This window comes from Leptopilina boulardi, unplaced genomic scaffold (assembly GCF_019393585.1).
Source record: "Leptopilina boulardi isolate dan_hultmark-lab unplaced genomic scaffold, ZJU_Lbou_2.1 LbouV2_325, whole genome shotgun sequence".
Taxonomy (NCBI): Eukaryota; Metazoa; Arthropoda; class Insecta; order Hymenoptera; family Figitidae; genus Leptopilina; species Leptopilina boulardi.
Window position 1 is genome coordinate 948,506 of NW_026137891.1, and position 26,935 is coordinate 975,440.

General features: G+C 27.6%; 1 protein-coding gene and 1 long non-coding RNA gene across 7 annotated transcripts in view; one reads left to right on the forward strand and one right to left on the reverse strand.

Moving 5' to 3' along the window:
- Positions 1-26,935, forward strand: part of LOC127284521 (uncharacterized) — a 68,314-nt gene that overhangs the window by 21,961 nt on the left and 19,418 nt on the right. The window contains exon 3 of the long non-coding RNA XR_007843493.1: positions 19,184-19,377. This is a non-coding gene — a long non-coding RNA (uncharacterized LOC127284521). The remainder of the gene's footprint in view (positions 1-19,183; positions 19,378-26,935) is intronic.
- The window catches only part of LOC127284513 (brain tumor protein-like), a 79,873-nt gene continuing 59,434 nt past the window's right edge, over positions 6,497-26,935 (reverse strand). For all 6 annotated transcript variants that reach the window (XM_051309986.1, XM_051309983.1, XM_051309985.1 and 3 more), the window contains one exon: positions 6,497-13,551. In XM_051309986.1, coding sequence (XP_051165943.1) covers positions 11,181-13,532 — 2,352 coding nt within the window. In that variant the 5' untranslated portion in view covers positions 13,533-13,551 and the 3' untranslated portion in view covers positions 6,497-11,180. The remainder of the gene's footprint in view (positions 13,552-26,935) is intronic.

Genomic DNA, 26,935 nt, shown 5'->3' on the forward strand with positions numbered 1-26,935 from the left:
TAGTTTTTTAATAGTTAATTAGTGCGTGTATTTTTCGATATACGCAAAAAATGTTTATCAAGTAGCAAAGGTTTCAAGAGGCCATGACTAGACATTCAATCGTATAGTTAATTAAATGCGCCTTACAATTTAATAACAAGATGGCGGGGGCGGCACCGCGAAAATTTGCCCACGAAAAAACACTCGACTTAAATATCTAGGACCTTATCGATATTAATTAACCCCTTAATTATCTACGATAAAGAATGCTTACTTTTTTTTTTTTTTTTTTTTTTTTTTTTTATTTGTTTTTAAATGCTCTGCTTTTTTTTTTTTTTTGTATACTTCGAAAAAACGTTCACGATTACGATACAGACACAATGGAATACTGAAGACGTATCGTCTCGGTATAATAATAGTGTATATATTTTAACGATTTTTTTTTCCTTCGCGCACTTTTTAACTTCTTCAATCTGAAGTGTGCAAGTGCTTATCTACTTTTGCCCTTTCCATTCTTTTTTTTTCTTTTTTTTTTCTTTTTTTTTTTTAATATTTTCACCCCTTGGCAAAATCTTATCCTTCTCAAAAATTTATAATCTATAGCTTAACACGAAAAACATTCTAATCTTAAAAAGAGTATCGTATAAGTTAACACGCACTGATTACGCCATCATTTTTTTTTTTTTTTTTTTTTTTCCTTTTAATATTTATATATACATATACACTTCCATATTTACACTCGATTCTCTTTTTCCCTCTTTGCGCGAAATATTTTCCATCAGGGGGTTTTTGGATCGAAAAAATAGATAAAAATCGAACTAAAAGAAAAAAAAAACTAATTTTGCTCTGAAAATATTTTATATTTTCTATACGAAGAAGTTTATTTACTTTTTTTTATAGAAGAAACTTTGGAATTGTTTAGATTTTTTTTATCACTTTTTTGTATAAGCAATTCAGAAGTTTTTTCTGAATTTTTTTATTCGAATCAGGAAAAATTTTTGGTTTCAAGATAAAAATATTTTTTATTTTCGAAATTTATTTGAATAGAAAGTTTTTTTTGAACAAGAATTTTTTATTTTAAAAAATATTAATGATTGAAAAAAATACTGTTGAATGTAAAAAAATTTCTGTTATAAGTAAACAAAAAATATTTTAAATAATTATTTTTTGAAAAAATTGTTTTTAAAAATACATTTTTTTTTAAGGAAAGAAAAAAAATTCCACTAAATCAAAAAATCATGTTTTATATTCAAATGAATTTTTTTAGATAAAAAAAAGTTTTAAAAATTTTAAAGAAATAAAAAATTTTTTTTTTTTTGTTTTTACAATAGAACTACTTTTACTCTGTAAAAAAATTTTATTAACAAGATAATTGTCGCAATTAAATACAAACTTGTTTTATTTTTTTTTTAAATCTCAAATTTATTGTTTTGTTTTTATTGAATGTTGTCAATAATTACGATAATTAAAAAATTGGAAAAATAATAACATGAATTTCTATACTATCTAAAACTATAAAATAATAGTAGAAAAAAATTTTATTCTATTTCAAAAATAATTAATTAATTTTTGAAATATTAAATTTTTAAATATTCATTAATACTTATTTGGAGTAAAATTTTTTTTCAAATCAATTTTTTTTTCTTGAAAAAAAATCATTTATATTTCCTGAAATTTTTTTTTCTTGAAATTTTTGAAAGTCACTTGCATTTTTTAAAAAATGACCTTTTTGTTCAAAAATTTAATGAGAATCACAGAGCAAAAGCTTTTTTTCTTTTAGTCGATTTTTAATTTAGAATCTCTTTTTTTTTTATTAAAGTGCAATATTGTCGACAACATTTTTTTTTTTTATTTTGATTTCATGTTCGTCGATTTGGAATGAAATTTGTTTTTTTTTTCGGCCTCTACCGGTGTTTCGTTGTCGATGGCGTGCTCCAATTTTCAAAGCTTTTCCGATATTTGTAACAATTGTATCAGAGATGCTTTTTCTGAGATTTTCTATTTTCTAATAAATTTGGAATATTACTATACAATTGATTTCAAAAAAAAAAAAAAATTATTTTTTAAAATAAAAATAAAGAAACATTCTCACGATATGAATTATAATATTTATTTCAAGTGAGAAAAATTTTGTATATCTACATTTTTAATAATAATAATAATATAATAATAATAATAATAAATATAATAGTAATGATAATAATAATGATAATAGTAGTAATAATAATAATAGTAGTAATAATAATTTCGTGAGTGAAAATTCGAAATATATATATATTAAAAAAATAAGAATAAAACAATTTCTAGAATAGAAGTTATTTGAAAAAATATCTTATTTTTTTTGGAAAAAATTTAGTAAAAATGATTTTCAACTCACAGATATTTCTCTCCCACATTGGAAAAAACACATTGAAAATAAAAAACAAATTTGCGTAAACACTAATTAAATTTATAATTATTGAAAAATTCACAAGTGCGATTATAATATTTAATTAAAAAAGTAAACATTTATTAATATTGGAATGTTTGACAAAAAATTTGACGTGAAAAAATACTGTCTCAACTTTACTTAGAATATTAGAAATAAATTAATTTGTTCATATTTTTTTTTTCATACTTAAAAATAGAAATGCAACTTTCTTGTAAACTCTAAAATGTAACTTCTTTCGTTTTTCTTTCTTTCTTTCTTTCTTTCTCTCATTAAACTCTCTATAGAAATTTCATTATTTTTCAAAAATCAAAAAATTTTTTTTTTTTTAAATATCCTGAGAGATAAATCCTCGTTTATGTAAAAATAATTATTTAGTTTTGCCCAATATATGATTTATTTCTTATTATTTATATATATATTTATGTATGCAAAACTATAAAAAAATATGTTGAAATAACAAAATTTCTTTTTCCCAATATACTTCTTTTTTTTTAATGTTCGTCAGAAAAAGCATTTGTCATTAAAATTATCTGATTTTTTTTTTTGGAAAGGGGGGGGGGGCGATTTTTGTAATTCGAAAATTGATCCATTTACGAATTGGAGAATGGTTGAATTTTCTTTTTTTTTTTACGGGAATAGATTGTCGTTTCAAACAAGAACGTTCGACAGCCTTAAGGCCGAGAGATTAATTCGCGTCTTTTTTTTTTGGATAAAAAAATAGTTTTTGAAAAAACAAATTTTCCATCAATTGTGCGTTTCTTTATTATTTATCACATTCTTGGATAAATAATCTTTCCAAAATTCAATTATAAAAATTATAAATTTTTGATTTTTATTCTTTTTAAATTGAAAATTGAAAAAAAAAATTAATTTTCTTTTCGATCAAAATGGAAATAAAATTTGATTTTTTTTTGGGGGGAAATTAAGACAGTGAATTTTTCTCTCAGCACACAAAAATCGCGTGTTACACGCTTACATAAACACGTATGCAATTGTAACATTTATGTACACAATATGTATACCACTTAAATCTAGGAAACAATCACTCGCATTATAAGCGAAGAAGTATTTTATTTTTTATTTGTTTTTATTTTTTGTAATATTACTTATTCGTATTTAACCATCGCGTGGTAATCACTATACGTTAACTAGGCATGCAACAATACGGAGTGTTAATAATTAAAAATAGTAATCAACTATTTAATGTATCCTCTTTTTTTTTCTCAAGTAACATTATTTGGGCCCGGGAAGAGTTATGCATCATTTTTTTTTTTTTCATCAAGAGTCGCCGCGCTATTTTCTTGAAAAAAAAATTTTCAAACGTCAGTTTTATTGACACACACGATATCTGTACTTTCTCGATTTTTTTTCCACTCTTTTTTTTTGCAAAATTTGGTTTCATTTTGCAAAATTTTTTTTTTTTATTTCCCCCTTGAAGAGTCTCGGCGCCTTCGGTTAAATACACATGCGAACGTACAAAAATATATATGTCATCTATCCGAACGCTAAGTTCTAAAAACTCGATTAACCAGTATTAATCAATTATGCCGAGCGCCAGAAGTATGCAAATATAGTTTAGAGAGTATATTAATATTATTATTATTAATATATGTGCCCGTTTTTTTTTTTTTTTCTTTTTTCACTTCTTCATTTCCCAGGGAATCACGCACTAAAGACAACTAGCACTCTTTCCAGGAACAATTTATATTTATTCAAATATAAGCGCCTCTTTTTCGAACTTAAAAAAAAAATTTTCCACGGTTTTAATTTGAAAACAAAATTATTTTTGTTTCTACGATTTAATTTGAAAACAAAATTATTTTTGTTTCTACGATTTAATTTGAAAAAAAAATTTTCACATGTGAAAAAAAATGTTTGAAAAAAAAAAAAATTCACTCTCAAAGAGAGTCTCGTTACGCCGTTTGGATTTTGTTTTCCGATTTTTTTTTCTATTCACTATAATACAGGAGGACAATTATTTTTATAGACTTTTTTTTGCGCATTGGGAATATTTCTATATATAATCTACAATCACACGAGTGCATATAGAAAAGAGAAAAACAAAGCAAAAAAATCACACAAATTCTACATTTTACGAATAAATAAATAAATAATAAGAGAATATTGGAGAAATTCTATTTTAGTTATCACCTTTGGTTTTAGTCAAATATTGAGATCCAATATCACAGGTATCTTAATTAAAAATATTTACCAAAAATTTATATTTTTAATTAAGAATTCACTGAAGAAAAAAATTATTCTATATTTTTTTTTACAATAAATTCGATTCAATTATAGCGATTAAAATTAAATTATTAGTTAATTAAAATTAATTTGCATTCTAATTTACATATTGACTGAAAAAAGTTTATTGGAGAAAGAAAATTTTTTCAAAAATTCACTGATTTGGCTAATAAATTAAATACAATATAAAACTTATTTTACTGAATTACTAATTTTTAATTTTTATAAACTAAGAATTAGTTTTCCTACATGAGCCAAAAGTTCTGAACGTTCAAATGAAGGAAATATTTTTTTCAATCTAAAAATTATTAAAAATTATTATGTCAATGTAAAATAAAACAGTGAAATTTCTTTTTAGATATTTAAAACAATATTTTGTAATAAAATTCGTACTTAAAGAAGTTGGAAAAAAAATTTTGTTCATTTGAACGTTCAAAACTTTTGGCTCATTTTCCTACATATAAATAATAATAAATAAATAATTATACTAAATTGAGAAATATAGAAAAATCGATTATAAAATTAAAATGAGAATTAATTTTTTAAAAAAATTATCAAGTCTCTGATAAACGAAAGGAAAAAGTGAAAATATTTCCTTTTTTCCGTGTATGAAATTCAAAATGTGAGAAAATAACTGATAATATTAAAAGTGAATTTTAATTTACAAAATTCTTGGAAATTTTTTTTTTATATGGAGAAAAATAAAGGTGTGTGTGTTCCAGTTGATAACGGCATCATTGACTTATAATAAATCGGTTGAAATTCTAAATCAAATTGAGATCTCTCTTTCTCTCTCACTTCAAATAGACGTCTTTGTGTTTAAATCGACAATGCCACGATTTTCCATTGAATTTTCCAAGGGCCATCAGTGATAATAGGAAGAACAGTGGTGAATTTCCATTTGCAATTCAATGAAATTAAAACGCTTAGCGAGACACTGTGTTCTCATTGGTCAATACTTCTTTCCTTTCAGAGACATCGATAAAAAAAAAAAATTTAATTCTCGATTTGATATTTCTGATTCGTCGCTAATTATTATTTTACCTTTTTTTTTTCTCTGCAAAAGAAAAAGAAAACGAAAAGCAAATATAAGAAAATAAAGCAAAAAAAAAGTAGACATTTTAATAACTATTCCAATTACCATATAAAAATAAAAAAAATTTATACAGTGATAAAAATAAAATAGTAAAAACACAAAAGTTTTTCTACTCTTTAGAAAATTGCTAATTACAAAAATTATAAAATAACAAATCAAGACATTGCTAATTGATTCAGAAAAAAAAGAAGGAAAAACTGGATTTGGACTCACGCATTTAATTTCTTTATTTTAATATTATCTCATTTACATATACTAAAAAGCACTCTAGTTCATTACTCGTTCATTTAATTCCACGTCTGTCAATTATTCACAAAATAGACTAAAAATATATCAATAATTAATGAGCGGCAATCGTTAAATTATTCACAAAAAAAATATACGATTTTTTAGAAAATTCACATTTCTGATCTTTAAATAAAATCTTGAATAATTAATATTTGTTTCTATTTAATTGATTATTAATCAAAAATTATTTTATTTGCAATTTATTATATTTTCTTATTAATTAATTTCTAAGTAGATTATTTTTTATTTTTATTTTATTTTTGTTATTGAAATTAATTTTTAAACTAAAAATAAATAAAATTCATTTCAATAAATCTAAATGAAAAATTAACTGCGTGAGTCCTTGTACTTATTTTAAAAAAGGAAGATAAGATAAAATAAATATCGGGATCGGGATAATGAGAGGGTTTTTTTTTTTTTTTTTGACAATCAAAAAATAAAAAGACAATCATTCCATGTAATGTGAACTGAAAATATTATTAAAAAGCATTTTACAACAAAAAAAAATAACTAAAACAAACAAAAATACGATTTACATTTAAATTAAGAACAATTGGGTTTATCATTTAAAATAATAACATAACAAACCGTACAAAAAGAGAGAGAATGTCGCATGTTTTTTTTTTTATATCGTGCACAAGTTGACGCGGAACTAAAAAAAAAAGAAAAAAATTGCGTCCAATTTGATCTCCCACCCCATTCCCTAAGAGAAGAAAACGCGAAATGTGTCTAGTTTTGTTGGCAAGTGTTCGTTGATCGATCGATCGTCGAACTCTGTTTTTTTTTTATCGCACATTTATCCTTTTTTTTTATTTGCAGGAATCACGACGACGCGCGAGTCTATGAGATCGATACGCGTTTGATTTCTTAAAAAAAATTTTAGTTTTCATAAAAAATTTTTGCAAAAAAAAAAAATGGTCTTTCATTTTTTTTTTCTCAACAATAAAAAAAAAAGTGTGAGTTGCAAAAAATTTTTTTCGCAACGACCTCATGTTAATCCTACAAACTAGGTACAAAAAAAATATATATATATTAAACAACCTTAAATCTGTGCCTGACACGTCGCGTTATTCCTGCAAATATATTTAGGATTTCTCTCAACATTTAAATTTTTGTTACAAAATTTTTTTTGCTTTTCACGATTTTCTCATAATTATATATTTAATCGTTGTTGACATTCAATTTATAATTTCTCCACAATCGCTTTATTTGACAATCGAGGACGTAAAACGATTTTTCTTTCACACCCTCTTCACAATTTGTTAATTTTTTTTTTTCGATCGATCGATCACGATTTCGAGAATCTCCGGGGTTAATTTTTTTTTTTTCCTATAAATCATGTTTACTAAAAAATAAGTACGCTGGGAAAATTTTGCGGAACGTCCACTTTGAGATTCGATGAATACTGAATTTTTACTGAATCTTAATTTTTTCATATATGTAATTTTTTTTATAAATTCGATTATCAATTTTTTTTTTTTTACTTATAAAATTGATTTTTTGTTTAATTAATCTTTTTTTTTTCCTTTAAACTTAGTTTTAACAAAAATTTCATCGAAAGTACATTTCAAAATTGTCAAAAAAATATCCTGTGAATAATCAGAAAATGTTTTCTTGACAATTGAACAAAAAAAAAACATTTAATAATAAATTAGCGAAACATATTTTCGATGATTAATTATAGTACAAAATTAATAATATTCAACAATATATATAAATATATAATTTATTTAGTTCGAAACTTTAAAAATTTTTACACCTTCGAAAGGAATTTTTAAAGTTACGAAGTTAAAAAAAATTTACGAATTTGATTTTTTTTTTTTAAATTCTAAAAATCAAATTCACATAAGGACATACACACATACACAATTTGGACGTACCACAAAAGAAAATTGATAACAAATAGAAGAAAGGGATTTCTTTCGGTTTTTTTTTTGCCCGAAATCGTCAAAAGTTACACGCATCGTCCCCGGAGAGTCTCTCTTTGGAAATATTTTGAGAATTTAAAAAAAAGAAAAAAAAAAACAAACAAATTACATGCCAGACGAATTTTTTTTTTTTTTTTGTAACACTAGTTGAGTTTTATAATCGAAAAATCGTTTGGTTCAAACGCGACGAATCAGCAGTAACACTCATGTCTTGATAACGCATTCGAGTAAATAAAAATAAGGACAAGACGATAATAATAATAATAATATAATAATAATAATAATAATAATAATAATAATAATAATATAATAATAATAATAATAATAATAATAATAATATAATAATAATAATAATAATGATAATAATAATAATACAATAATAATAATAATAATGTAAATAGTAAACACGCATGAAGTCGTTAATCATAATCCGATTCGCGACCCATCCAACAAAATATATTACTAATATAGGCTCAATTGGGAAAACGCGAGCACTTTCGTTGATATACCTTAAATTGGTCGTCCTTGAGAAATAATCGAGAGCGATGTGGTACTTAAATTATAATATATAATATATATATGTATATAAAAAAAAAGATAGTGAAAAAACAAACCAAAAAAAAAACATAATAATAACAGACATTAAAAAAAAAAAAAAAAAGATAGAGATAGAGAAAAACATTCTTACGCGATACATCACAAAAAAAAAAATCAAAAACTTTTCTACTGTTCTACCGTACTTAAGGAGGAGTCAAAGGAAAAAAAAAGGGAAATTGGGAAAACAAAGAAAGACACATTATTAAAAGTAGAAAACATATAACGGATGTATATTAAGGAAGATAGGAAATTTTTTTTTTTTTTTTGAGGACTTGGACGTAAAATTAGTTCCATTCAAAAAAAAAAAATTTTTTTGTTCTTGTCAAAAACAATTTTAAACTAAGATAAAGGTTGTGTGTGTGTATTTTTTTTTGTCTACACTGTACAAAGGGGAAAATGCGCGTAATACTGTCTTTTTTTTTTATTTTTTTAAACGAGCCTCGCTCTCAGGGTGCTTCAATTATTATTTTCGAGAAAATCGTAATTCTCAATAGGGTCTTTTCGTTAATTATTTAAAAGAATAAAAAAAATTTCTCCCTGATCAAAAGAAAAATTTTTTTTTCAGCTACGAGCGTCATTTGATTAATTTTTTTTCAAAGAAATTCCCATATTATGCTCATCATTATCATCAGGGTGGAAAATTGCCAATTTTTTTGTGTTTCATTTCCATATTACGGAACATTTTGCACATTATTTTTTTTTCGAATTATCGAATCTTGATGTAGGATTTAATTTTTCATTTTCTAATGAGCTTTATTCGATCGTTAACTTTTGAAGATCATTGATGATTTTTTAAATCTGTAAATTTAAAGATCTTTATCTGTGAATTAAATTTTTTTTTTCAATCATTTAAAATCCTTACGATTAAAGATTGTTTTGTTTAATGATCATTCGATCTTTTATGTTTAACGATACGTTTCTTTGAAGATATTTGATTTTTCAATTTCTATATTTAATTATTTTTCAATTTTTATCTGTAATTATATTGACAATCAAGAATTTGATCTTCAAAAAAACGTATCATTCTTCAAAATTCTATTATCTTAAATTCTCCAGGTTAAAAAAAACCCGATTTTTAGACTTGATCTTGAATATTCAAAAAAATTTTCGATTTTTTTTAATTTCAAAAATCCTTCTTCCTGACGTTATTTTCAATATTCAAGATCATTGAGATCATTAAAAATATAACGATCACAAAAAGCTCATTTTTTTTTTCCCGCTAATCTCTTGAATTCGTAATTCGCGAAGATTAAAAATCAATTTTTTAAATAGGCGAAATGAAAACGCGAAGCACCCTGATGTATGTGCCTTCATCGCTTCTTCGTGTAAAGTACTAAGCACGACGTACTAACGTTAGAAGCGTGACGCGAACAACAAAGGGTTTTTATGTACATAAAAAAAAAAAAAAAAAAAAAAAAAATTACAAAAAAAGAAAGGGGAGGGAAAAAATACATGACAGGCAAATAAATTCGCAATCATTCCGATCACGTCACGCTTTTCCTAATATAATTTGTCTCTCTGGCGGAAAAATTCGCAGAGTCTTAGTTTCGTCTAATTTTTTCTCTTCTTATCACTAAATCTAAACGGCGTAACGTTTCTGTCGTCATTTTATAATTAAAGAAAAAAAAAAAAATTCACTCGATTTACAAAAGACGCTAATTCATAATCTACTTAATTATACAAAAAAAAAAAATATGTCAAAGAACAATTGTAAAAAATAATATAATAATTAATAATAATAATAATAATAATCGTAGTGGAAACCGTGTAAAGTTGCAGGATGACGATAACGATGTTCGACTCGCCTCAATATAGCGAGCGGATAAGCCGATGACAACGGTGATTTAAAAAAAAAATGGAATGATAAAAAAAAAATTATCTCAGGGAACGTCGGGGGGAAAAACGGGCAAAGAGGAATTTAATTCGGGATAAAGAGGAAGAGGAGGAAAAGTGACTAGCGGCGGCGAGCTCTACAACTAAACAACAACAACAGTATTTTCAGTTATAACAACATTAACAAGTAAGTTTTTTTTTCGCGCGTGTGTACGTATGTCAGTTTTTTTTTTTTTTTTGAATGGCTTTTTTCAGTACACACATTTTTCAATCCTCGCGTGTGCGTGCCTTTTTTTTTTTTAAATATGAGCCAGTCGCGGGAAAGATTAGGTCGCTGTCATACTCGCGGCACTCTTACGAAAGTTTTTTATTTTTGTGTTTTTTTTTTTCACAAAAGCGTTCGATTCATTTTGAAAAAAAATCCACGAATCGAGAATTTATTTCACGTGAACGTAGTCATTAATAATCAGTCTTGAAAAATTAAGAATGATTGTGACTGGAAATCAAGTCACTTGTTTGAGAATCAGTCTAAGTAATCTTCGCGATTCTGAAATTAATTATAATAGTGACTTAAGAAATCGAATTCTAATTCGAAGTCACGAATTAGAAGTCATGCTCACGAATAGAGTCAGCAATGAATTCTCGATTCGGAGATTTAAAAAAAAAAAATTAGAATTTGACAATTAGCAAGACAGGCAAGACGACGTTTTTGGGGGGGTTTAGGGGGTTAAGGGTTTTTAGGGTAGCAAGTAAAAAAAAGTCCACTAGATCCTCACTCGGAATTCTACATGCCAATTGGAGGGACTTGCACGTAACGATAGATGTAGAGTCGATAATCCTTACTGGCAAGAACAACTGAACCATCATCCATAAGTGCAACATCAAAGCACTGAGCGTGTTTCACTTTACTTTCAAGTGCCGAGACAAGATGGCCATCTTGTGTGAAAATAGTTAAATTAAAATTATTATGATTGTCCGCAATGAGAATTTCACCAGCAGCATTAATACCAACACCAATTGGATAATTGGTGATACCTTCGCCGCCAATTTGTCGTAAATAAGCACCCTCATAATTGAATACCTTAACGCAATGTGCACGATTGTCACTGATGAATATCTCCTGTTTATCATTGACAACAACGCCATTTGGAAATTCCAAATGTTTAGAGCAGCCAAACTTTTGTAAAACATTACCACCTTGATCAAATATAATGACACGCATTACTTTACATTCGACAACGACAATTCTTCCCTTGGAATCGACGGTGACGCCACGTGGATGCTGAAGTATATTTGCTCCAAATTTCCTTACAAATTGTCCATATTGATTGTAGATTTGAATTTGATGTGTTGGCGAACGTTCAGTGACAATAATATCACCCGATGTACGTACAACGGCAACTCTATTTGGATATAATAATTGTCCATCACGTTTGCCACATTCACCAAATTGAAATTTAAATCTTCCTTCTTTATCGAAAATTTGAATTCGATGATTATTGGTGTCGGCAACAATAATATCATTTTGAGCATTAACAGCGACTCCCGATGGTTCAGTGAATTGACCCTCCATTACGCCAAATTCACCGAATTTACAATGATAAATCATTTTTTGTCGTTTTATTTGTGATTTTGGTGGGAATATGGCAGCGGAGGACATGAGCTTCGATGTGAGATCAAGGACGGAGTCACCAGGTGCCGCTGTAACTGTTGCTACCGCTGGCAAAGGGAAATGATCGTTCGCTGTCACTGAAACTGGATAAGCGTCATTGCCGCCGTTACTCCATTTCTCATAGGGATTCATTCCAAGATCGCTGATTGTTGTTGAAAATGGACCAAGACTATTCGCTGAACTGAACCTTTTTGAAATGACACTGTTATTTTCAAAAGGCGATGGCGATGTTGATACACAATTCGTGCTCGTTACCAATCCATTGCTATAGGGTCGATCGAGTAATAATCCACCTAATGATCCTGCACTTCCGGGTCCACTGCTATTGTTACTGCTACCATTGGACAATGATGTTGGTCTCGCAATTGGTGGTTGTTTACTGGGTCCAGCGTTACTTTCATTATTACTGCGAACATATCCAAATGTATTTCTCACACCAACTTGAATCGCTTGATAGTTACTGACAAATTCGAGATCAGCATTTTGATTAGCAATATCGGGTGAATAACTCAGGAGAATTTGTAATTTTGAATCGAGTAATTTCTTCACCATTAGAACTTCGGTGACAGTTGTATGTTTTGTCAGTCTTTCAACAAATTCACATGTCTGATGAATTTTGTCGGCCATTTCGTTTGCTTTTTGCGTGACAACGCCAAGTGATATTTGTTTTGCTGAGAAGACGGATTCAAGTTCTTTGAGAAGTTCTTGTTTACGTTCCTCGAGCATTGATCGATAAAATTGGAATGTATCGTTAATTTCATTTTGTGCCTTGTGATATTGAACTTGTAGTCTTGCGGCACCATGATCGGCGGCTTTAACTGCGGCGCGAACATCAGCAGCTTTTGCACGGCATTCTTGAACAATTCTAGCAACAGCTTCAAGTTGTTGTGGGCCAACTTCAGAGATGTGAGCACAATCGTGAAGTGGCGCTGGATGATCCGAAATGGTGCACTCTTTACAAACTGGTACTGTGCAATGACGGCAAAAATATTTTAACAATTCACTCTTGTGTCGTGGACAGAAGAGAATTTTCTCACCATTTGTACCGCCGCCATTAACAACAAGATTATTTTTATTATCATTATTACCAGTTGTTGAATCTAATTTTGAGTCGCCGAGATTCAAGACTCGGTGACCCTCGAAGCAATGCATAAATTGATGAGCCATTACACAATTTGGACACAAAAAATTGGCGCAATCAAAGCACCTTGCTACTGCGTCTGATTCGGTGGATTTGCAGCCGGTGCAACGTACACCGTTGCCGCCAGCGCCTCCCAATCGGCAACGCGGGCACGGTGCGTCTCCTGGTTTTGCACTATCCAAACAAAGATCACAGGTATCGACGTCGCAAATTGCTGAGTCACTTGCTGGTGGAGAACTTCCGCTCACCGTCAGCGGAGAAAGGGAGGCCAGAGAGCCAAGGGAATTCGCGCGCGATTCCAGTGATGGTGTTGGTGAGGCCATCTTCAGTCAACCGGCATCCCTGTAACAAATAACAAAAATTATTTTCATTTGTTTCATAAATAGTGTATTCAGTTTCTAAAATTCTTTAATTATGGTAGGTCTAAGCTACGATTTATATGGGTGATAAATATTTTCATATCACAGAAATTTCTGCTCCGTCTACTGATAAAGGTTATAGTTTTTATTTACAGAATTGGAGTACCATCGTTAATCTTGTAGATTGTTTCTGTGACAACTTTTTTGATACTGCTTTCACAAAATCGCGTTTGTGGAACCAGATTATCACTGTACGAAATTTACAGATGTGGAAACTACATATTTAACATTTCTGTGAGTTGGCTAAAGCCGGGTAAAAAATGTTGGATCCGAGGTAACAGTTCGGATAGGAGGAATCTGTTATTTCGATTTTAACAGATTGGACTGGTCAAATCTGTTTTCAATAGAAGGTTTAATTCGTTCGACTGAATTATCATAGAACTGATTGCATACAGTCGCCGTCAGATGGCAGAAGCACAAACTAACAGCTAATATATCTTAATTTACACTGTTTCCAATCGAACCAATTTGTTTTCTGTAGTCAAATCTGTTAAAATCGAAATAACAGATTTATCCTACCGAGGTCAAATCGTGCTATCCAACATTTTTTTTTACAGAGAAGATTGATTTTTTTGTTTTTCGTGCAGTATCATAAAGGAGAAAATTAATTTCTATATTCAGGACAGGGAAGTAACGATTTTCAAGATAATTTTGCACTGCGAAATTATGATAATGAACGGTGACGAATTAGAGATTGGCTTTTGAGACAAATCCGACACGTTTCCCACGCGTAAAAGGGCGACGTAATCTGAACTCACTTTTTAACGCTGCGCCTCTTTCTCTTTCTCTCTTTTCCGCTTCATCTTTCTTCATCCTCCCGCATATATATATATATATATAGACAAACCCTTTAATTAAATCGCTCGTACCCGCCTGAACGACCATGTTTCACCTGAGTGCCCGCACTCTGGCATTATACGATGAGACCAAGGTCACGAATACGAAGGTCATCGCACTTGTTTCATATATATACATATGCGGGTGCTTTTTATTATCTTCATTCTTCAATTTCGATCTATTAAAATGAGATTTTATTTCCTTTGGAAAATAAGAAAAAAAAATCGCAAGATTTCGTCGCTTATACCAAATTCGATATCTCAAAATAAGTATGCAGCAAGGAGTAAAACATCTTTTGACAAGGGGTAAAAAAGAGAAACAAAGAGAAATACGTATAGAAAAAGAAACGATCCTTTCTTCTTAAGCATAAAAAAAAAGAAATAGACACATTTAAAGATGGACTGTAAAGAATCCAATTCATAACTTGTGTTTTTCCTGTGAAAACGGAAGAGAGTTTTGGAGTTTCGAGGGCAAAGAGCAACAGGAATGAGTATTTGCGAGAGGCGATTCCAGGAAACATTTGGATTTTACCATTTTACTTTGGTTGTTGTTGGTGTATGTGTGTATTTATATATTGCTCCCTCTCATCCTCGTTGGCAACCTTCGTGCAGGAATTTCGATCGTGTCTGTGATAACGAGGTGAACGTTCCTCTCTCTCTCTCTGTCTTAAGAGGAAGTCATCGCGAGCTTAACGGCGAATGCGGGGGAAACATTAAAGGCCGGAGGTTCAAACAAAGAAGAGAAAAATAAAGCGAAAGAGAGAGAGAGAGATTTTTGATGACTTAAGCCACGCGTGAGAAAAAGATGCGCAATGCAATGAAATTAATTACCTATCACCTACAGTTTCCTGCTTTTTTCATTCTAATACTAGATCCACATAATATTTTAATATCCAAATTGTTTCTTAATCTAATGTATCATAAAAAAAAATATTAATTCATTATTGCGAAAATAATTGTATAGAAGGGTTTGGGAGAGACAGCTGCGAATGACTTTTACGACAATTTGGCAAGATCGTAAAATGGTAAGCAAATTGTTACTTTGCATTTTCAAATACCATCAGAATGGTGAGGGGCAAAATGGTTGAAAAAATATAATCATACTTGTTTTTTTATTTATTATATCGTTATGGAAATATAAAAAACAGAACGTTATTATTTGCAAAATGCATTTTGAAAAGAATTTATAATTCTGTGTATATGCGTGCGGAGGTGCACAGGGTGCGTGCACCCTTGGATCGATGAACCACGTTCAGGGGTCGTGAAGTACCTTTCCCTCTCTTCATTCCTCTCTCTCTCTCTCTCTCTTTCTCTCTCTGGCTGTTCTTCTCTTTCGCTATTTCTTATTCACTCCTGTATTTTCTGTCTCTCTCGCTTTTACTCACTCGTACTCCCCTCTCTATTTTGCCTTATCTTTCTTACTCTCTCTCATATACCCTCTTATCCTCTCGACGTCTCTCTTATTCACACGCTCACCATTTCTCTCTCTCTATCTTTCTCTTTCGAACCCTCCCTTCAACGATTTCGCCATCAGCTTCAGTTACCCTCTGCTTCTCTTTCACCCCTTGTTCACTCTTTCCCCATTGCAACTGGCGGCAGACTGCCGGGGTTGAGTGTGTATACAGTTCGTTCGCACGAGCGTCGACCTTGGACGAGAAAAGTCTGGAAGGTTCTCCAGGGGTACGAAAAGTTTGCAATACGTTTTCAAAACGTAATATAATGTTAGAAAATTTAGCATTTTTTTTTTTGACAATTTAAAATAGAGATTTTTTATTTCAGAAATAATTTAAAATACAGTGAAAAAAAAATTATTTTATAATTGATTACTTGACAGCATACTTTACTGAAAAAAATTATATTGTAATTTTAAGAATATCTGTATTTGAAATAAATATCATTTCAAATAATAATTATTTAATACAAATAACCCACTTGGAAAGATTCCCCGGAAAGTGACCCCTGGAGGTTCTATCAGAATTCCGCCGGAACTTCCAACGTAATTCCGTCGGAATTCCAAAGAATTTCCGATGGGATTCCGATTATTTTTTTCAAAAATTTTTAGAGTCCTAATTCCGTCGGAATTCCATCGGAAATTTTTTGGAACTCCAATGGAATTACGTTGGAAGTTCCGGCAGAATTCTAATAGAACCTCCAGGAGTCACTTTCCGGGGAATTTTTCCAACTGGGAAATATTTTATTAGATTCAATAGTAAATTAACCGATTATTTGGATCAAATAAAAATTTTCTTTTTTACAAACAACATAATAATATTTTCAATATTGGAGTAAGTAGATACTTTACAACAATTGGGGAAAATAAATTTATTTTCATATTATTGGAAAATTCAATCGTTGCTAATTTATGCCATTATCTTTATTTAAATACAAACTCAGAGAAAAGTTTTTGAATAATGTCGATGGAAATTGTAATTAAATTGATTGAAATTTAAATTACAATATTTAATTCACTGATGGTAATTATTGATACAGTTACAAGTAGTATTTTTTTTTTGTTATATTTTTCAAAAAATATAATTGCAATCAGCAATTACTTGATTTAAAATTAATAATACAGAAAAGTAATTTTTGATATTCACGTCGAATATATATAATTTTTTTTAAGGGCAGAAAAATGCTTGGAACAATGTTCTTGTTCGTAAAAATAAAATAGGGAGACGCACTTGTGGGGGAGTATAGTTACAGATGGGAAACTTTTTTATCCGCCGAGTTATAGAGAGTGTGAGAGAGAGAGAAAAAAAAAGAGAGAGAGAAGTTGTGGAAAGTATTGACCTATCCGGTTGCTAAGCACAACCAAGGTCATGTCAGACTGTCTAGGTGCAACATGCGACTCGAGGACGCCGATGACGCTTGTTTTCCTTCTCTCCTCCTGGTGTATAATAATTTGGTTATTAAACGCGGAAAACTACGTTTTTCGTTAAATTAATTTTATATCTACAAAATCACCGGCAAAGGGATTTTCTGACTCATAATGATTTTCAAGGTCATTCAAAATTGTTCCAAATTAATTTCTAATGGTAGTAACAAATGGTAATAAAAACCATTCAAGTTTTGTTAAATAAAAAATTTTTTAATTTTTGTAGAAATTTACAAAAATTTTCCTGACTGTGAATGAAATTTTCTGAAATTTCCTGACTTTTCCCTGACATTTCCCTGACCAACAAAATTCCCTGAAGTTTCCCTGACTTTCCCTGCCCTGTTATTACCAAATCAATTTTCAATAAAATTAGATTACCAGTAGGAAAAAAAAATTGGTACATATTTTTGTTGCAACTCATTTTTTAGTTGGGTAAACAATAAATTTCAAATTACTCAAAAATTATTCTGCCCGAAATTAAAGATTTCTAAGTTGAATAAAAAATTTCGACTTTTTCAAAAAAAAAAAAAACCCAATGTTTTTAGAATGAAAAAAAAAGGGTTCAACCTTGGTCCGCATGCAGAAAAGACCTTGGAAATGAAAAATTCAACCTTGTTTATAGAAATGTATTGCCAAAGTTTAGCAGACGTGTGCGGTTTTTTTTTTTCGATTTTTGGCTGGATTTTCATATAGGGGTGGGAGAAGATTGCACCCTAGTTGAATGCACTGTAGCTTCGAGGGGGTAGTAGCGGACGACGCGTCTGGTTGTCATGGTGATGCTGCATCGACCGCCCCAACCCCAACGTCTGGAGGGTTCCGACTGGGGTTCTGGCGGGGGCAGGCGCCCCCAGGAGAATAACGCCAACGGTGCATCGCCCTTTCATATATAAAAGCAGTTATGTGAATCTAACTCTATATTATAATAACAATAATAATAATAATAAAAATTTTTTTTGCAAATTAATTTTTTCATAATATTCTAGATAAATAATTATTATTATATTACGTCAAAAGACGTTTTTTTTTTTACAATTATTATTACGTCAAAAAACGTTTTTTTTTTTACAATTATTATTACAAAAAAAAAAGTAAAAATGTTTTTAATTTTATTATTATTGTTATTTTATATATGAAAAATAATAAAAAATTTTTATTACAAAATTTTGCAATAATAATAATTCCCCCTTTTTCTATTTTCGCACCTTACAAACCTAATCTTTTTCTGTTGTTTGTTTTTTCTTTTTATCGATTTTACAGGTGAAAATCAATTGTTATCTACAGGTTGCGGTGTAAGGTTAATGCTATGTTCAAGGTCATTACGACAGTGTATAGGTTTTACACAATATATGACAATCTTTCGTAAAGTTGCGGTTGTTTGAAAAAAAAAAAAAACGTTAGTCTAGCCACAAAGACAATTCGCATTTTTTTTTCGGAATATATTTTGACCTTGACTTTCGTTTTGTCGTGTGAAAGGAAAAAAAAAATCAAGGTTCATTTAGAGAAAAACGGCGCGTATTTCACAATTAATGAACCTCGGTTTTTATATATATATATATATATATATATCGAAACAAAAAGAGAATTTGTTCCAATTTCAAACAATAAATTTTTTTGTTAATGTGTCAAGGTTAATGATTACATATAAAATTTATATTAATATTAACTTATAAATATATAAAAGAAAAATATTTCAACATTTAGAAAAAAAAAAATTTAATCAAGCGGAATATTTTTTTTCGTATTTGTTTATGTAAATAGAAGATGGAAAATCTGTTGTTGACAAAATTGTCAGGTATTCGATACTCGGTTATTAATTCATATATATATATATATATGTGTTATAGATTTTTCAAGAGGCTTACGAGTGAAACAGAACACCCAGTACACAAACGAGTTTCCGGTGTTCCGGACGAGTAGCAAAATCAATAATGCCAACGATCATTAAAGTCATTTACGTCCCAGTAATGGTAAGCTAACGAATGGACGAATAAACACCGACTCCGTTGCTTTTTCACACTCGATTGGATAAATGCTACAGGTAATCATTGTCATTGGCTATTTTTTTTATTATTATTCACCAAATACACTCATCAAAACACGAATCACAAAAAAAAACCTCTATTAAATCTCGCCAAAAAAAAAAATAAGACAGTAAAAATATTTCGAGGTGTTATATTATTGATATCGTTTTAAAAATACCTAATTTTTTTCACCCGAAAGAAATTTAAATTTTCAATAAGAAACTTTATTTCAATTAATGTAATTATATCTAATTAATAATACAAATGATAATTAGTATAATAATTAAATAATAAAAAATAATAAATATTTCCGTTTTGTTAAAACCGTTTTTTAAATAATTAATTATTATTACTATAATTATAGTAATAGTAACAAATACTAATAAAGATAATAATTAGTATTCTAGTAATAGTAACAAATACTAATAATGATAATAATTAGTATTCTGGTAATAATAACAATATTTGTTTTTTTAAATCATTTTTTAATTAATTAATTAATAATATATTATTATTATTTACTTTTAGGAGTATTCATGTATGAAAGGGCTTGTCTCGACTGTTAATAAAATAAAATAATTATTACAATAATTATAGTAATAATAATAAATAATATTTAATAATTAATAATAATAGAATATTTAATAAATAATAATAATTGGAAATTAAAAAAAAATAATTTTAATTAAAAATTGTTAATTAATTGAATTAAATTTATTTTAATTAGGTCCTCGAAGTTGAAGGACTTTTGTTAAATTGTCGTTTGTCGGATTACGTTTATTGTGTGACATTTCAATGCTGTGCGCGCACTGATAAAATATTATTATATATATATACAACAGTCATTGAATTTATATCTAGATTTTTTTTTTTATTTCGTTAAATTACACATTCTTTAATGACAATTAATTCTCTGAAAATAAAATTTTAATTATATGTCTATAGAGAAAGAAAGAGAGAGAGAGAAATATATATTTAAAGTTCCGAGTTGAAAATCGCACGGGACTATTTGTAATCGTCTTTGTCAAGCTACGAGAAGACATTTCAATGCTTTTAATCACTATGCGGACTCGGTCGGTCAATCCAATAAAGATAATCCAAATTAAATCCAAATAATCCTTTTCCCCTTTTATAAATGACTAAAGAACAAAATTAAATTTCAAAGCAAGGCTTTATTTAAATATTAACTATATACATATATATATACGAATAGTCAGAAAACTAATAATGAATATAATTCATTTAGAAAAATCGAAGGATTATAAAATTTTCATGAATGCAAAATATTTTATATTTAAAAAATTATATATATTATTATATTTATTTTATATTTTTATTTTTTTGTTAGAAAAAAATATTTTTTCTATTAAAATTCTTAATTTTCAAAAATATATCTAAAATTGAAAAATACATTTTCTCTCTATCAATTAAATTATTAATCTGGAAAAATTGAAATTATCAGTTAATATGAAAATTAATTAAAAAAAAAGAATGGATAGAATTGAATGAAATTTAGTTATAATGCTTATATATAGAAAAATAAGGGATGGAAAAAAAAGTGAAAGACGATATGTGACTCGAAGGTATATATTGTTTCTCATCAATGTTATAGGCACACGTATAGTGTTTGCTCGTTGAATCGATATACCAAAGAGTGTCCACTGGGCTGACAATATAAGGGCTATTGACCGCGAATACCCAACTTTGATGGAAAACCGATAAAAAAAAAAAAAAAAAAAAAAAAAAAGATTACAAAAAAAAAAATACAAACGAAAAGTAGAAATTATACGAAACATACAATCATTGATCACACGTTCGTCTGTTATTTTTTATAAAAGTTCAAATAGTATTTTATTCCCTATTTTTAAAACAATTTTTTTTTGTTTTGAAAAAAAAAATACACTGAAAAAAAAATTTATTTGATTCAAATACTCGATTACTTGAGTATTATTAAATAAATATTTATTTGAACCAAATAATTTTTATTTGAATTAAATAAATTGTATTTGAACCAATAATTTTTATATTTGAAACAAATACAATTTAATTGACTCGAATAATAATTATTTGATACAAATAAATATTTATTTGATAATAGTCAAGTAATCGAGTATTTGAATCAAATAAATTTTTTTTCCAGTGTACTTTTGTTGAATATCAAAGAACAATATATGATTAAATAATAAAAAATTAATTTTCAATCAATTTATAAAAAAATTTAGTTCTCGTGATCAAATATATGGGTCATATTATCCAAACCAAAATTTAATTATAATTATTGTAATAAATATTTTATTATTAGGTATTATTAAATAATATTTTATGTTTCTTAAAATAAATTAATTAGAATAATAAAATAAATTTTTATGTTCGAATTCGGTAAAATATATATATATAGGTATATTTTGGGAAAAAAATTTGTTTGAATTAAAAAAGGTCATATATATAAATTTTGCATGAAATCAACCCACATATATATATATATAAATAAAAGTTTACTCTTGAAAATTTCTAACGAGAATTATTACAATCATGAATGATTTGAATTTAACTCGATGACCTTCTGACTCGAAGTTCGACGAGTACAGTGACCCCTGGGGATGTCACGATTGTGCTGCTCGTAAAGTTCCTGGCCGGAACGGCCACAGCATCCGGAAATGCTGCAAAACGTTTCGTCACGCTCGCACGAATCATACAACTAGTGCAAAATTCAAGGCCTCTCTTTCATTCCGTGATCCCTTTTTTTATATATATATATAAAAGTGTAATAAAAATTATTCTTTTTTTTTTATTCATTTAACTCATTATTATTATCGGTAAACTAAAAGTTATTTGATAATAATTGCCCGAAAGTAAGAAAAAAGAAATTGAGGAACAAAAATACTTTGTAGCAAAAAATCTTTTGCACTACTATCGATAAAAATTTTCCAGAAGAGGGAAATCATCTTTTGTAAAAAAAACCTTTTTATTACACTCGTTTTACTTTCTTGATTCCCATTCCCGCTATATATATATGTACTTACTTCCAAGGTACTTAAAACTTGGAAAGAAACATCATCCAACTTTAATTGAACGTTGCTTTTATGCTAGAAAACTTTTTTTTTTCGAAAAATATAATTTTTTTTTTTTCCCTAAAAACCTTCTTGTGAACGTCTTATTTTTTTCGAATAAAATTTATGGAAAAGGAACAATTATTTATATTTTTTCTAAGTTAACGGAAACTATTTTTTTTAATTAATACAATTTTTTTTTAATTCAAATCAATATTTATTTTTAATCTATAAATAAACGTTTGGTGTATTTTAATTAATTTTTTTTTTGAACAAATGAAAAATTTGATTGAGCCAAATAAACTTTTTAGTGATTCATAGAAAAATTTGGTTTTTTCAAATAAATTATTTTTCTGAGTAAATAAATCGATTATGTACTTAGTAATAAAAATTCTATTCTCTAAATTTGAATTTGTAACAATTCGTTAACTAATTCAAATTAGTGGAAATTTTCAACTAAGTTTTAGTAAAAATTATTACTTGATTTAGTAATAATTGTTTTTACTAGTTTTAGTAAAAAAAAAATGACTAAAAATTAGTAGAAATTATTATTAATTTTTTGTGAAATTTTACCTTCTGATTTAGTTATAATTTTTTTTTTTTACTAAAGTTTTAATGAAAAATAACTAAAAATTAGTAGAAATTTTAACTAATTTTTAGTAAAATATTATACTATTTGATTCAGTAATAATTTATTTTACTAAAGTTTTAGTGAAAAATGATTAAAAATTAATAGAAATTTTCAATAATTTTTAGTAAAATATTACTGTTTGATTTAGCAATAGTTTTTTTTTTTACTAAAGTTTCAGAGAAAAATGACTAAAAATTAGTGGTAATTTTCCTCTAATTTTTAGTAAAATAAAATTTGATTTAGTAATAATTTTTTTTTTTACCAAAGTTTTAGTGAAAAATAACTAAAAATTAGTAGATAAATTAGAATATTAATTTATTTATTTATTAATTTAAATTAATAAACGAATTCTCACTAATTTAAATTTTAAAAGTACAAAATTTTTTTTCAACTAATTTACATTTTTTTTTCAAATATTTTTCTGATTAAGTTATACTTTCATTGAAAAATTATATTCTTGTGAAAAAAATTGCTTTAGGAAAAAAATATATAGTTACTATTTAGTTATTTTTTTTTTTGCACTTTTTCGAAGTGATGTAAAAAAAAAGATGGGAGGAGAGAGATGAAAGCATTGCGCGGGATAAAAATGAGTAAATTCTAAGAAGGTGGTTCGTCGTCGTGACATGACTTTTAATGAGAGGTTCAAGCACCGTTTGACCGGTCGCTGAATCATCGTTAAGCGGTAGTTACGCGGGCCAGAGTCATTCAGTAATTTATTTATCGCTCTAAACGAAGATGTAAGACCGTCACTTCACTTGCTTATAACTCTTTTTTTTTTTTCTTTTTTTTTTTTGGTCCATTTTAAAACCGAGGTCAAAGGGGGAGGGCAATAAAATTCCCTCTTCAATTTGATAATTCTCTTCCTCTCTTTCTTTTTTTTTCTTCTTATCTGAAATATTTCATTCACAAATATTTAAAGGGAAAAATAGATTCGAATCTAAAAAAAATTTTTTAATATTTTATTTCAAAAAAAAAAAATCTATTTTTTTTATTTTTTATAAGTTTACAAAAAATTGTAAATTTAGAGTGACTGTGATGAAAAGAGAAAAAAAAATTGTCTGAGAGAGTTAAGAAGCGGAAATAACTAATTTCAGAAACGGTCAGGCCGGGTGGCACACTTTAGAAATATTTCAATTAGATTCATCAAAGTAATTAATGTTTCTCGGGAGTTTTTATTTACGTAAATTTATTCATCGCTTTTAACAAGTGTTTGAGGACGCGTCTTCAAATATATATTGATTTAGAATAACAAATTTTTTTTATTCATATATACAATTATAATATTCTTTCTAAAATCTTTTTTTAACAAGAAAAAAAAATTGTTTTCAATGCAGAAAATTGTGAATTTTAAATAATTTTACTGACAAAAAAATAATTAAAATTAGAATTTAAATTAATAATTTTAATATAGAAAAAAATATGTAAAAAAAAATATTATTAAATAAATATACAAAATTCGTACAATTGAATCGGGGGAAAAAAAATTTACAAAAAAATGAAAACTACATTGAAAATGATTTATTATCCCATGATTTCAATGAAGAACAACAAAGCACGCCGCATCAATTTCACATTGTTCGTATTTTATAATCAAAATTTCCTTTTGTGTATGAAAACAGCCTCATTTTATTGAAAGTATTATAAATAAAAGATTTATCCCTCATATATATAAAACACGAAATATCGATATTCATTTTCGAGGTTTCATTATATTCTCCATTGGATTTAAAATATATTGGTTTTTGTGTCTATATTATGCCAATTTTAGTTACTGTTTTGAGGGAGAGTATATAAAATGTCGATTATCAGTCAACTGATGCGAGAGCGGATCACTCATTTAAGAAATCGACATTTGAATATTAACGGAGGCGTATATGACTTTCATCTCTCTCTCTCTCACATTTCCTTTTATAAAAGAGAGGTTCGGAATTATTGATTTGGCTCACTTCGATATATAGTTGGAACTTTTTCATATATATTTTCTCTCTCTCTCTTTTTTTTCATATATATATATACATATATTGTGCACACCTGTGGCGTTTAACCGTCACACACTGTGTATTAAAAAAGGGGTTCTCTCGCTTAAAGTATCGTCGACCTCGAAGGGTCAGCTTTTACCATAAACAAAACACGAGTGGCTTTGAGAACACTCTCGAAAAAGTCCAAATTGTGTGCGAGGAGAAAAAGTTAATGGCATTATAGGCAGAAAAAGCATTTTCCTGTTTTCCTTTTAATTTCAAAACAAGCATATATCACAAAAGTAGATTCCAAAATAACCATCAAGAGGGGGACAAAAAATTTTTCTTTTATCCCTATAAAAAAAAAGTATATGTATTTTATATTGAAATTTTTCCAATACAATTATTAATTAATTTTACTTGTATAGAAAAGTATTTTTTTTTTTTTAAATCAAATTCTTTTTTTAACAAAATTTTTTAGTTATTTAAAAAAATAATTTAAAAATAATAATTATTTATGCAAAAAATCAGTTACTAATTCAAATTAGAAATTTTTTTCATTTTATAAGTATTTAGAAAAAAGGTGAAAAATATTTATTAAGAAAAAAAAAAAAGTTTTTCTACCTAAAAACCGTTTTTCAGAGATAAGGGAGAAAAAAAAGAAAAATAGAAGAAAAACATTGTCAACTTTATAGTTTAAAATCCTTTCTTCTTGTGTACTTTTCTATTGTCTCAACTTTCTTCATGTTTTCATAAAACATTTTTTTGAAGATCAAAGAACAATTTAAAAAAAATCACACAATTTCCAAAAAGCATTTTTTTTCAATACTAATTTTCAAAATTTATTTTCCAAATTTTTGATTTTATTTAAAAGAAAAAAAAATGCTTTTTCAAAAATAATTACGTCTTTAAAATATAAATTTTAATAACGGAAAAAACCGAGATATTTTTTTTTTAAATCAAATTTTTTTTTAACACAATTTTTTAGTTATTTTAAAAAATAAATTATAAAAATAATAATTATAAGGGGCCGTCCATAAACTACGTTACCTATTTTAGGGGGGGAGGGGGTCAAAAATTCTAAAAAAATGCATTTAACGCAAAGGTAACGAGGGGGAAGAGGGGGTCTAAAAAGAATGAAGAAGTGGTAACGTAGTTTATGGACCGCCCCTAATTTATGCAAAAAATTAGTTATTAATTCAAATTAGAAATTTTTTTCATTTTATATTTAGAAAAAAGGTGAAAAATATTTATTAAGAAAAAAAAAGTTTTTCTACCTAAAAACCGTTTTTCAGAGATAAGGGAGGAAAAAAAAGAAAAATAGGAGAAAAACATTGTCAACTTTATAGTTTAAAATCCTTTCTTCTTGTGTACTTTTCTATTGTCTCAACTTTCTTCATGTTTTCATAAAACATTTTTTTCACGATCAAAGAACAATTTATAAAAAAAACACAATTTCCAAAAAGCATTTTTTTCAATACTAATTTTTAAAATTTATTTTCCAAATTTTTTGATTTTATTTAAAAGAAAAAAAAATATAAAAAAAAATAATTACGTCTTTAAAATATAAATTTTAATAACGGAAAAAACCGAGATATTTTTTTTTTTTATCACTAAATTGCAGGTATACGAAATTCTTTTTTCAGAAAAAAAAATATATATAACAGTTCGGAATTGAACTAATCCGAACTTATGATACGAGCGTTTGGTATGGCGTTCAATAAAATAAATTCACATAAAGAAAACCAATATCCAAAAACCGATCGGAGTTTATAAAGCGATCGATAAATTATAGGGGGAAAGGGGAAAGTAGAGGCTTTAGTTTGAAATCAGGCAAATCGATTTCGGAACGATCGGGTGAGACCAATTCAACTTTAAATATTTACTGATCCGCGCCACTCGTAAATTATTGTCTTTCATGTGAATATATAGCCGA